Raw genomic sequence first — 12,995 nt, 5'->3', positions numbered from 1 at the left:
CTCAGGGTGTTAAAGGTTTCTCCCCACACCACAAAAACAGATTTACTCATCATACAACATGACCAAGTCATTGTGGTACACAAGTCTCAACACCATTTTAAAATGATTTATTTGTCCATCCCCCAGGGCACTACACACAGAGAGCTGGATTTTGAGAGGGGGTGACAGCCCCAACAACAGGCCAGAAAGCTGGGGGAAACCCCACTTTGGCCATTTGGCAGACTTCCAACCAGGTTTAATACCAATCATTTAGTTGATAACTTGTCGTTGGGGCTCCCGTCCCTTAAAGGGACGAGATCCTGCCTCCAAGAGCTGCTGGCCAATCAGAGGGCAATGGTCACTGCTGGGACTACATCCGGCCAGAGACTTACCAATGGTAACAAAAACAGAAAATGCTGGAAAAACTCAGCAGGTCTGGCAGCATCTATGGAGCGAGAAGCAGAGTTAACGTTTTGAGTCCATATGACTCTTTGTCAGAGGTAAAGAGAAGTAGAAATGTGATGGATTTTATACTGTTTAAGAGCAGGTGGAGCAAGTGGAGCAAAATAGGAGGTCAGGGGTAGATGAGAGCTAAGGAGAGTTTGACAAAGATGTCATTGACACAAGACAAAGGAAGTGTTAATGGTAGTGTTAAAGATTAAAGAAGGTGCTGATAGTGGCATAAAGGTAAGATAGCAGAATGTGTTAATAACAGAACAAGGGTCAGTGCCCTGTGAAAGCACAACATAGAAACAAGAGACAGATGGGCCTGTGGGAGGTAGGGTGGAGATGGGGGGTGGTGTTGAGGAAAAGGGGTGAAAAAAATAATAATTTTTTAAAAAATGAATAAATAAATAAATATTTAAAAATGATAATAAATAGAAGTTAAAAATAAATAAATACAAAATAAATTGGATTAGACAAGGGGTAAAGATGGAGGCAAAAGTTCATGGGCTGAAGATGTTGAACTCAATGTTAAGTCCGGAAGGCTGTAAGGCATCTAATCGGAAGATGAGGTGCTGTTCCTCCAGTTTGCGTTGGGCTTCACTGGAACATTACAGCAGGCCAGGGACAGAAAAGTGGGTATGAGAGCAAGATGGTGTGTTGAAATGGCAAGCGACAGGAAGATCTGGGTCATGCTTGCAGAGTGAGCAAAGGTGTCCTGCAAAGCAGCCATCCACTCTGTGTTTAGTCTCCCCAATGTACTGACCACATTGGGAGCAGTGAATACAGTAGACAAAATTGAAGGAGGTGCGAGTGAAGCGCTGCTTCACCTGAAAGGAATGTTTGGAGCCTTAGCTGGGGAGGAGGTAGAGGGGCAGGTGCTGCACCTTCTACGATTGCATGGAAAGGTGTCATGGGAAGTGGAGGAGGAGCTGGGGGTGATGGAGGAATGGACCAGGGTGTCATGGAGGGAACGGTCCCTACGGAATGCTGACAGGAGGTGTGAGGGAAGATGAGTTTGGTGGTAGCATCATGCTGGAGTTGGTGGAAATGACGGAGGATGATCCTTTGAATGCGGAGGCTGGTGGGGTGAAAAGTGAAGACAAGGGGGTTCTGGGAGGGAGGGGAAGGGGCGATGACAGAGGTGCGGGAGATGGATCGAGGCACAAGGCAATGCAGGGACATGTCTCACTCAATACCATTGACTCAAAGTATGGAAGGATCAGCAGCCATAGGGCCATGCCAAGTGAGAATAGCACATGGTTTCACAAACAAGCAAGAAATGGAAAAGTACATTGAGAACATTGAGAATAGCACATTGTTTTCACAAGGAAGCTGTGGCTCTCCCGAGGCAGACATCCTCTGGAAGATATGTCACTCTTGTGGATTTTTGGTTGCTTGACCACAGAAGTAATTTGTCAGGGAACACTGCGGAGCAAACTCCCAAACTTGGGAGTAGTTGTTTGGGAGAGTCAGAGGCCAAGTTGATGAGGAACAAAGGTCGGAGCTGCACATTGTCTAGTTCAGTTGTGTATAATTTGGTAAGGAAACCAGAGGGAGAAGGTAGAGTCTCTTTTCAATCAGCAGCGGCACTGGTCAGAGGAGTTATATATAATCTGCTTTCAGGGCTGTCAGGGCTGAACACTATTGTTTTCTGCAGGGGAAAAGTTAGGGAATTAAATTGAAGTTGGATAAGATTTATAAAAACATTATTCTATACATCTGTTTGCCATTTGTAAAATATAAACCAGATTCTTGATTTACATTTGGCTTTAGTCAGTCTATATGAGGATTTGAAGTGCACACATGTAGTACTTACAAGATTATGGAATCTAATTCCTATATCAAAGGTTCTCATTTTTATGGTCTCTCGGGTCATGCTATCATATGACTCGGCATCGGACAGTAACAGCAAACTGCTGGTTGTAAGTGTACAGGGCTGATGATGCTGAGTGTGTGGCAGCTCCGGAAACCCACAGGTAAGTTGGTTTCTGTAACCAAGATCAACGTCTTACCAGAGGTCTTTGGATTTTCATGAAGCTAAAGTTGATGTATGATGCAGAATCAGGACTGATCTGACTCGAGAAAAGTGCACAAAATTTCCAGAGGCAGGAAATGACATGTCACTTAGGTTTAGCATCACATAGTATACAGGTCCAGTCTCCTTGCAAGCAACCATGTGGGGAGTGTGCAGGAGAACTCCATTTGGAATGGGGCAATAAAAATGTCTACATGACTGAAATGCTGACCCAAACCAATAGCAGGAGTATAAATGAACCTTCAATGCACTAGATATCGCCAAGCACCTGGAGCTTTGAGAAATAAGACTGAAGCCTCTCCTAATTGCCAATAAATCAAAGCCTTTGGTTAGGATGACCTACCTCTGCATCGTCACCAAAGAACCTGTATTTGTATCCACACTCCACACAAAGCACCGCATCTTTGTGCTGCTCTTTGATCTCCAGGTACTGTAGTTCTAGTGGAGTGTACGTGCTCTTTGTCCTGCGGTTAACTGTGCCGGCCTCAAAAGGGTTCTTTACACTGCTTCCCTTGTTTGAAGCTGAAAACCGACGCCAATCCAGACTTGCAACGTCTTGAGAGCGAGACTATCAGAAATGAAAAGGAGATCATTTCAGGATTGCTCGTAATATGTCCACAATCAAAATACAGGGGAGACAGCCCAAAATTGCTATTTCTCAGAGCGGGTTTAAACAGTGGTGGGAAACTGAGCAGCAGCAGAGCTGAAACAAAGAAGAATTTCTTGAGGAGAGGGGTGACAGAGAAGCAGGTGGTACTGCAGGATAGTCAAAGTCAATAGACTGATGAGGAGAGAATTGCATTTACTCGAGCTTGGTGTTGTTAAAGGTTTGAGTAAGAGGGTTTCTAAGGACATGAAAAGGTGTAACATTTTAGCAAAGTTCTGACACTTGTACAAAAAGGATTATATTGAGCCTTGGAAGTGTGCTAACCTACCCGACACAATCCTCCTCTGTCTGCATCCTTGGTAAGCATGAAATCATCAAGTTCTGTGCAAATGTCAGAGTTTAGATCATAATTTTCTGCACATTTAAATCTCTTGAATTGGGTATCCACACCTGGGCCTTTAGTATCTGATGGTTCTAGCTGCCTGTCGATAGAAAATTCCTTCAACCTGTCCATGGTGGATGAAGATACTCCGGGATGTGTACATACTTCTGCTTCATCTTCAGAAGAGAAAAAAATAAATTTATGTACATGAAGAAAGGAATGTGCTACTTTTCTCAGATATTTATCAATAATACTTGATTGCATGGAAATCTGAAAAGGAGATTAGTGTTTAATAAAGTAGATGAGCAACAGGTACTATGGGTGTAACGTCCATCATGAATTAATCATACATAGACTGAAAACAGAGAGAGCTCATTGGTTTGAATGACCTTTTATCACTTTCTTCCCACATACGTATTTAATTCATTGAACTAAACATTGAAAGACACGGGGATCAGGCAGGAGAACAGGAATTAATTTGGTGAATTATCAAGATAAAAACACTGCTGCAGACTTGTTTCTGCACTGCAACACTCTAAAAATGAAGAGCGCAACTGCTTATCCAACAGTCAGTTGGATAAACTGGAACAAATGGCAGTTTTTAAATTTGAAAGCATAATTGAAGGGTTTCAACGCAGGACATAAGTAAGCTTGAAAAGAGCAGGAAACAGGATAAAGTACATTACAAAGTCGTGATTAGGTGGTGGCAAACTTGGCCAGAAGATTGCAGAACAGACCTGCTGTGGGAGATGTGGAGTTTCATAGTTTTTGAAGTCCTGCGAAACAGTTAACTTAGGGGGCTTGATTTCAATACAATGAAAATGCAGGGTGGAAGGGAGAAGATTAAGTAGCTGCACCTTAGGAAGTAAGTTCAGAAGAGCAAGTCGCATTGACAAAATGGAAGTGGGTATCATTCTGACTTAGACAATACTTCAATTCAATTTATCCCTATGGAACAATTAAAAATAAAGAATTCCCTGAGTGTAACAATGATAACTCGAGTTTACACACAAGTAAGTAACGGAAGGTTTTTCTTTCAAACATAATCATTTTACGCAGCCTGCGCATCAGCGAGTGTTACTGGGAAACCTGAAGCTTTCTTGGTCTGAGCTGGAACTTGGAGGAGAAATGTTCTTGTGTCTGCCCCCCCCAGGTGTGCTGGGCTGCCAGGACTGCAGCAAATATCAGAGCATCAGGCACTTTGGAGTGGACGTCTGTAAGAGAAGCCGCCCAAATCTTCTTTCATCAACTAAATGAAGGAAACTCAGGTTCCTTCAAAGGCAGGCACACCACCAACCCAATATTGCAATATTCATTGCAGCATGGCAATCCAATGCCTGGATACAGACCCAGGAAAATTTCCTTCACTAGCTTTAAAATACATGCATATTTAATTATAAATTGTTATTGGGGTGTGTGTAATTTATCCACTCCTGACTTGGATAATAAAAGTGGGACAAAAAAAAAACTCAAGTCAAATGCAGTTGTCAATTTACTTTTATTAATTAATTCACAAGATCTGGGCATAACTGACAAGGCCGGCACTTTTTGGCCTTGAGAAGGTGGTAGTGAGCCACCTTCTTGAGCCACCGCAGTCTGAGTGGTGAAGGTTCTCCCATTATGCGGTTAGAGAGAGAATTCCAGGATTTTGACCAGTGAAAGTAAAGGAACAGTGATATAAGTTAAATGTCAGGAATGGCTGGAGGGGAACTTACAGGTGAGGTGAGAGTGACTGCACTTGACATCAAAGCAGCATTTGACCAAGTGTGGCATCAAGGAGCCCTAGCAAAAATGGAGTCAATGGGAATCAGGAGGAAAACTCTTTGCTGGTTGGAGCCATACCTAGGACAAAGGGAGATGGTTGTGGTTAATGCTGTTCAATCATCTCAGCTCCAGGACATCACTGCAGGAGTTCCTCAGAATAGTGTCCTCGGCCCAACCATCTTCAGCTGCTTCATCAATGACCTTCCTTCCACCATAAGGTCAGAAGTGGGAATGTTTACTGATGATTACACAATGTTCAGCACCATTCGCGACTCCTCAGATACTGAAGCAGTCCATGTCCAAATGCAGCAAGACCTAGACAATATCCAGGCTTGGGCTGACAAGTGGCAAGTAACATTCATGCCTCCCAAGTGCCAGGCAATTGCCATCTCCAATAAGAGAGAATCTGACCATCACCCATTAGTATCCAATAGCATTACCATCGCTGAATACCCCACTATCAACATCCTGAGGGTTATCATTGACCAGAAACTGAACTGGACTAGCCATATAAATACTGTGGCTACAAGAGCAGGTCAGAGGATAGGAATCCTGCAGCGAGTAACTCACCTCCTAACCCCCCAAAGACTGTCCAACATCTACAAGGCACAAGTCAGGAGTTTGATAAAACACTCTCCACTTGCCTGGATGAGTGCAGCTCCCACAACACTCAAGAAGCTTGACACCATCCAGGGTAAAGCAGCCCGCTTAATTGGCACCACATCCACGAATATTCATTCCTTCCACCACCGACAAACAGTGGCAACAGTGTGTACCATCTACAAGATGCACTGCAGAAACTCACCAAGTTTCCTCAGGCAGCATCTTCCAAATCCACGACCACTACTATCTAGAACAAGGGCAGCAGATAGATGAGAACACAACTACCTGCAAGTTCCCCTCCAAGCCACTCACCGCCCTGACTTGGAAATATATCACCGTTACTTCACTGTCACTGGGTCAAAATCCTGGCACTCCCTTCCTAACAGCACTGTGGGTGTACCTACACCACCTGGACTGCAGCAGTTCAAGAAAGCAGCTCACCACCACCTTCTCAGGGGCAATTAGGGATGGACAATAAATGTTGGTCTAACCACCAGTGCCCACATCCAATGAATGTATAACAAAAAAAGGTGGTGGTCCTCCTGGGTGGTAGAGGTCGCTATTTGGGTGGGGCTGTCAAAGAAGCCTTGGTGAGCTGCAGCAGTGTATCTTGTAAATGGCATACTGCAGCCACTATGCACTCATGAGAGAGTGAATGTTTATGGTGGCGCACTGGGTAATCAAACAGACTGCTTTATTCTGGATGAGGTTGAGTTTCAGCATGGTTGGAGCAGCCCTCATCTAGGCAAATGGAGAATACCCAGCCTCTGACCTACATCTGTAGCGACACTATGTATGTGGCTGGTCCAGCTGAGTTTCCATTCAATGATGACCCCCCCCACCCCAGGATAATGATGGTGGGGGATTTGATTATTGTAATCCAATTAAACATCAAAAGGAGGTGATTAGACTCTCTCTTGTGGGAGATGTTCATTGCCTTGCAATTGTGTGGTGCAAATGTTACATTCAGCCCAAGCCTGAATGTTGTCCAGGTTTTTCTACATGTGGGCATGGAATGCTTCATTATCTGAGGAGTTGCAAATACCACTGATCACTGAAGTTATCAGAGAACATCCCACCTCAGATCTTATGACACATTACCTGAGCCATAATGGGACCAGTGTTCTGGTGAGTCATAAAACTAGGGCGGGACAGAGGGCTTTAAACTAACCAGATGGGGGAAGGAATCACCTGAGGGGAGATATGGTAAATTAAAGAGAAAGGACAAGGCAATACACCAGGGTAGCAATCTGGGTAATGATAACCAGAGAGTGGCAGGAAGAGACAGAGAATGCACAAGCAGGTAAGGCCAAAGTTTGTAAGAATAGTAAAAATACAGAATTAAAGGCTCTGTATCTGAATGTGTGCAACATTAGTAACAAAACGGATGAACTAATAGCATAGATATAAATAAATATGTATGACCTAATAGCTATTTCAGAGATGTGGTTATAAGGTGGCCAAGGGTGGGACCTAAATATTCAAGGGTATTTGACATTTTGGCAGGACAGGAAGCTAGGAAAAAGTGGTGGGGTTGCTCTGTTAAAAGTAAGGAGTCACTTGTGGGAGTAGTTTACAGGCCCCCTAATGGTAGCTACACTGTAGGGCAGAGTATACAGAAAGAAATAAAGGGGGCTTGTAAGATAGGTATTGCGGTAATCACGGATGATTTTAATCTTTATATAGATTGAATGAATCAGACTGACGAAAGTAGCTTGAAAGATGAGTTCATAGAGTGTATTTGGGACAGTTGTTTAGAGTAGTAAGTTCTAGTACCAACCAGGAAACAGGCTACTGTAGACCTGGAAATGTTCAGTGAGACAGAATTAATGAACGACTTCATAGTAAAAGAGCCGCTAGGCAACAGTGATTACAACATGATAGAATTTCACATTTAGTTTGAAGGTGAGAAGCATGGGTCTAAGACTAGTATCTTAAACTTCAACAAAGGCAATTACAAGGTTATGAAGACAGAGCTGGCTAAAGTGAATTGGAAAATAGATTAAAAGGTAGGAAAGTAGAGGAGCAGTGGCAGACATTTAAGGAGATATTTCATAACTCTGAGCAAAGATATATTCCATTGAGAAAGACAGACTATAAAAGGGGTGCACCATCCATGGCTAACTGGAGAAATTAAGGATAGTTTAAAATTAAAAGAAAAAAAGTGCACAACACTGTGAAGCTTAGTGGTAGGTCAGAAGAATGGACAGATTTTAGAAACCAGCAAAGAATGACTAAAAAATGGGGGCGAAATCAGAATAAGAAAGCAAGCTAGAAATGTAGAAATTCTTACTACCTGTTTCTATAAGTATTTAAAAAGGAAAAGAGTAACTAAGGTGAGCATTGGTCCCTTAGAGGATGAGACTGGGGAATTAATAATGAAAGATGAGATGGTGGAAGTGTTGAACAGATACTTTGTGTCTGTCTTCACTGTAAAAGATACAAAAAACATCCCAAGTATACTTGAAAATCAAGAGGTAAAAAGGGAGAAACTTAAAACAATTACAATCACTTGGGAAAAGGAAGTGGGAAAACTACTGGCTGACAAGTGCCCAGGACCTCATGGTCTGCAACCTGGGGTCTTAAAAGAGGTGGCTGCAGCAATAGTGGATGCATTGCCTGTGAACTTCCAAAAACTCCCTAGATTCTGGAAAGGTCCCAACAGATTGGAAATTCGCAAATGTAACACCTCTATTCAAGAAAGGAGGGAGACAGAAAGCAGGAAACTATAGGCCAGTTCACCTAACATTTGTCATAAGGAAAATGCTAGAATCCTTTATTAAGGAGGTAACAGCAGGAGATCATAATACAATCAGGCAGCATCAACATAATTTTGTGAAAAGGAAATTGTGTTTGATTAATCTGAGGAAGTAACATGCAAGGTTAAAGGGGAAATTGTGAATGCGGTGTACTTGGATTTCCAAAAGGCATTTGATAAGGTGCCACATGATAAGGTATACAAATGCTGTAGGAGGTACCTATTAGCATGGATAGAGAATTGGCTAGCTAACAGGGAGCAGAGAGAAGGAATAAATGGGTCATTTTCGGGTTGGCAAGCTGTAACTAATGGAGTGCCACAGGCCTCAACTATTCACATCAATGGATGACAAGACCAAATATATGGTAGCTAACTTTGCTGATGACACAAAGATAGGCAGGAAGGAAGGTTAAGTTCTCAAAAGAACATAAAGAGTCTACAAAGGGGTTTAGATAGGGAAAGTAAGTGAGCAAAAATTTGCGACGATTTTTAAAAACAAACAGCTCTACACCCCAGTATTGGGTTTCCATTTTAGCAATGGTTTGGATCTAAATGGCAACTATAATGTAGAAAAAGCTCCCAAGGTACTTCATAGAAGCATAAGGAAATGGACACTGTCGCATTTGATTCTCATGCCTGGAGTTCCTCAGGGCAGTGTTCTAGACACAACCATCTTCAGCTGTTTTATCAATAACCTTTCTCCACACAAGAACACAAGAATTAGGAGCAAGAGTAGGCCATTTGGTCCTGCGAGCCTGCTCCGAATTTGATAAGATCATGGCTGTTATGTTTGTCACGGATAGCCAATAAAAATAATCTGACAGGGTTTAGAAATGATTGTTTGCATACTTACCACAGGCCTTTTTGAATATTTCCCCATTTCCGTTCTTTTCTTGACTTGCCAGCTTTCTGTGTTTTGTCCTGGGTTCATCTTGATCAACCTTTGCTTTCTTTTTCCTATTGAGTTCTGGTGTCTGCAGCAGGTGAATTTTCATAATCAAAAGAAATAAAGAAATAAAACTCAGGCTATGCAGATATTTAGTTTGGACATCACTAATGTTTATATCCTCTTGCCCTGCTCTTCTGGGTACAGTAAGTCCTTATTTAAAGCTGTAGTTATGTTCCTGAAAAGAGTGACTTTAAGTGAAACAACTTTAAGTGAATCAGATTTTTCCATCACAACCAATTTAAAATCTGTAGTTAGATCCTACTCTCATCAGAAAATACATTAAAACATTGTACTTTATAAGGTGAAATACTTTACTTTGCTTAATTCCGACATTGATAAATGACATAACATTTAAAGTAAAATAAATCTAAAAATATAACGAAACATGTAAATCTTTCTACTTACCTTCTGCTCAACATCAATCCCTCTCACCAACCCTCCAATTTGCTGCCTCTCCTGCTCCCCAACCCCATTGCCACACATCCTGCACCCTGACCCTCCCTCTTGCCAATTCCCTCTCTCGAGTCCTCGCTCCGAGCGAGGGTTTTGGAGGGGAGCAGTGACAGGCAGGAAGAGCACATTCAGCTTGCAGGAAGTAAGCCGCAAACTGGAGAGATGGCAAGACGGAGGGTAGGCAGCGACTGGGAGAGTCAGGGAGTGGTTTAGGCTGCGGGCCAGAGGGTCGGCGAGGAGTCGTCTGGTCTAATGGGGAACTTCCTGGCAACAACATTTTAATTGGCTCCTAACCGGGTGACCAGGGTTTGTGTGAGAGCAGTACAGCAGAATAGCTCCTAGCCTGAAAGGAAAAGACATAAAACCTCTCTCTCCTGTGTGTGTAGGATTCCAATAATAATACAATAATAGCTAGCTGGCTTTTTCTCCTCATAGCTCTATAACCTGCTCTCTCTCTCTGAAAACCCCTGTCAAGACGCAAAGGGGAAAATCACTGTTAGAAACATTGAAAGGCAAATGCTCAACCAGTGAACTAAAGACTGGAAGTGCTGGAAGACCCACCTTGTGTCATCAACAAAGAACTGAAAGGAATTTGGAAGACATCAATCAAAATCAATCCATCGAATCCTGCACTCCAGAATTGGTGCTATTGAACTGTTTCATCCCACCCTTAAAATCCAGGTTTTTGTGTGTCTTATGTGTCTTGTATGTGTGTGTATAGGGATTTAAGAAAGGGGTAGAGTTTAGGTTATAGAGTTAGGAATTAGCAGTTCATATTTCTTTCTTTTGCTGCTGGTAAAAGACAATTTGTTCAATAAACAGTTATTTACTTATTAAGTTTACAAACCTGGTGTTCGGATTCTGTTAACCTAAATTAAACAATTAGGTGGGTTGATCAAACTTTTTCACATTCTACGCGGCTCGGGGAGCAGTGGGGTTTGATATTGCAACGCACTATCCCCAGTGAATCGTGACACCATGCCTTCTTATTCTAAATCTTTCCACCAGGGGGAACAGTTTCTCCCTATCTACTCTGTCCAGATGCCTCATGGTTTGGACACCTCTATCAAATCTTCTTGCAATATTCTCTTTTCCAAGGAAAACTTCTCCAATCTATCTATGTAAGTGAAGTATAATCAGAACTCCTGTCTGGTCACCTCTTCACAGTGCCAATGATGTTTGTACACAGGTGAAAATAGTTGAGGGGTGGCGGGGGGGGGGGGGGGGGGGCAGGCAGGAGAACTGCCTCGTTCCTCCAAACTTTACATTTTGCATAATTACATTTGGAAGTAGTACAGGCTTGTACAAGGCCTTTGCTCTGGGGTTCCTATGTAAATTGTTCAGTTTACTACGTACACATATAGTAACCTGAAATCAACCATGACCAAGTCTAGTATTCACCTAAATGTTCTTTTGTACTTAGAAGGTATGAAACGTTTCCTGCAATGTACTGCTCACTACTTTTGTATAGCTGCAATAGAATTGCATTACCATATTTTTCTATGATGTCATTTCGGGCACATTAAGACGCTAGAACACTTTGGCTGAGATAGCTCCTGTATAGTCCAGGAATGTCTACTGAGAGGCTGCTCAATATCAACTTGAGGGTGCTACTCTTTCAAAAAGAAGCTAGCCTAGAATGAGACAGCTCAGACTGAGGATGTATCCATTCAAGGGGAAGAGGGCGAAAATTTGGATGAGTAGTTATGGAGTGTGAATTCATCGCAGTAATGTGCACTATATTTACACAAGTTTAGAATATCAAATCCAAAAAACGCAATTTAAAAAACTAAAAGTTAATAATTACAATTCATACAAACAGTCCTAAAGAAGTCATAGGCAAAATACTGCGAATGCTGGAAATCGGAAACAAAAACAATAAGTGCTGCACAAACTCAGCAGGTCTGACAGCATCTGTGGAGAGAAAGACAGGGGTAACATTTCAAGTCTGTATCACTCTTCTTCAGAACTACAGAGAAGTAAAAATGGTGAAATATATACTGTTTACGGGGGGTGGGACAGGTGAAGCTTAATAGAAGACCAGCAAAGGAGCAAGCACCAGGAGGGAAATGGAAAGCAACGAAGGGGAACAGGGAAAAAGAGACAAGCGGAAATTCTAAGAAAAAGAGACAAGTGGAAGAGGCATACAGACTCGAAATATTAACTCTGTCTTTCTCTCCTCAGACCTGCTGAGTTTTTCCAGCACTTCTTGTTTTTGGTCCTGAAGAAGTCATATTGGACTTGAAACATGAACTCATTTTCTCTCTCCACAGATGCTGCCAGACCTGCTGAGTTATTCCAGCACTTCGTTTTTATTTCAGATTTCCAGCATCCGCAGTGGTGCGCATAGCAAACAAAAACCAACAATGTAAGGTCTATCAAACTCAGTTCAAATAAGTCGTGAGGGACAAGAGAGAGGAGTGTGAGACAGAAAAAGATAGAAAGAATTTTTTTCATCAGGCAGGTTGAAACAATGGATTGTCTGACTAACTTTATTTTGGTTATAGAAGATGACTTGCTGATGTGCAAATGAAAAGAGAAACATATGTAGGCAAAGGTTATGAATTCTTGAGGATGACGAATCATAATCAGAAATAATTACCCTGAGACATAATGCAGAATGAGAACTCCCTCAGTCTGATACTCAAGTGCTGTGCTCGGAGGCTCAAAGAGAGACTCTTTTTTTTCTCCCATTTCCTGGGAGCCTAACAGTGGAGAGTCAGAACTCATGGTGTTGTCACTTCTTTGCCACAATGTGCTGGAGTTTTAAGAACCAATAATCCCTGCTGAGATCAAATGAATAGGACTTCTGCAGCAGTACTGGCTGTAAATAGATGTCGGAATGCCAAATAATCTTTCATTGCCTAAGGATGTAGGTCTTAAACATTCCAATGGCTGCTGTCCTATTATCTTAATTCCATTAACCAAGGTTTAACTTAAAAGTACACTTCAAAATAACTGACAAAGATCCTTTCTGTGGAGAAATTAACAAAATTAATTGCCGAAGCAAGGGAGTCA

The 12,995-nt window shown here is 42.2% G+C and overlaps 1 protein-coding gene across 2 annotated transcripts in view; it reads right to left on the bottom strand.

Moving 5' to 3' along the window:
* Positions 1 to 12,995, bottom strand: part of msh3 (mutS homolog 3 (E. coli)) — a 336,423-nt gene that overhangs the window by 321,106 nt on the left and 2,322 nt on the right. For both annotated transcript variants that reach the window (XM_078564469.1, XM_078564461.1), the window contains exons 2-4: positions 9,429 to 9,549; positions 3,397 to 3,626; positions 2,805 to 3,029 (exon numbers count right to left, since the gene is read on the bottom strand). In XM_078564469.1, the coding sequence (XP_078420595.1) occupies positions 2,805 to 3,029; positions 3,397 to 3,626; positions 9,429 to 9,549 (576 nt within the window). The remainder of the gene's footprint in view (positions 1 to 2,804; positions 3,030 to 3,396; positions 3,627 to 9,428; positions 9,550 to 12,995) is intronic.

This window comes from Cetorhinus maximus, chromosome 2, assembly GCF_964194155.1.
Source record: "Cetorhinus maximus chromosome 2, sCetMax3.hap1.1, whole genome shotgun sequence".
NCBI classification, from domain to species: Eukaryota; Metazoa; Chordata; class Chondrichthyes; order Lamniformes; family Cetorhinidae; genus Cetorhinus; species Cetorhinus maximus.
This window is presented reverse-complemented; position numbering and strand designations above follow the sequence as displayed.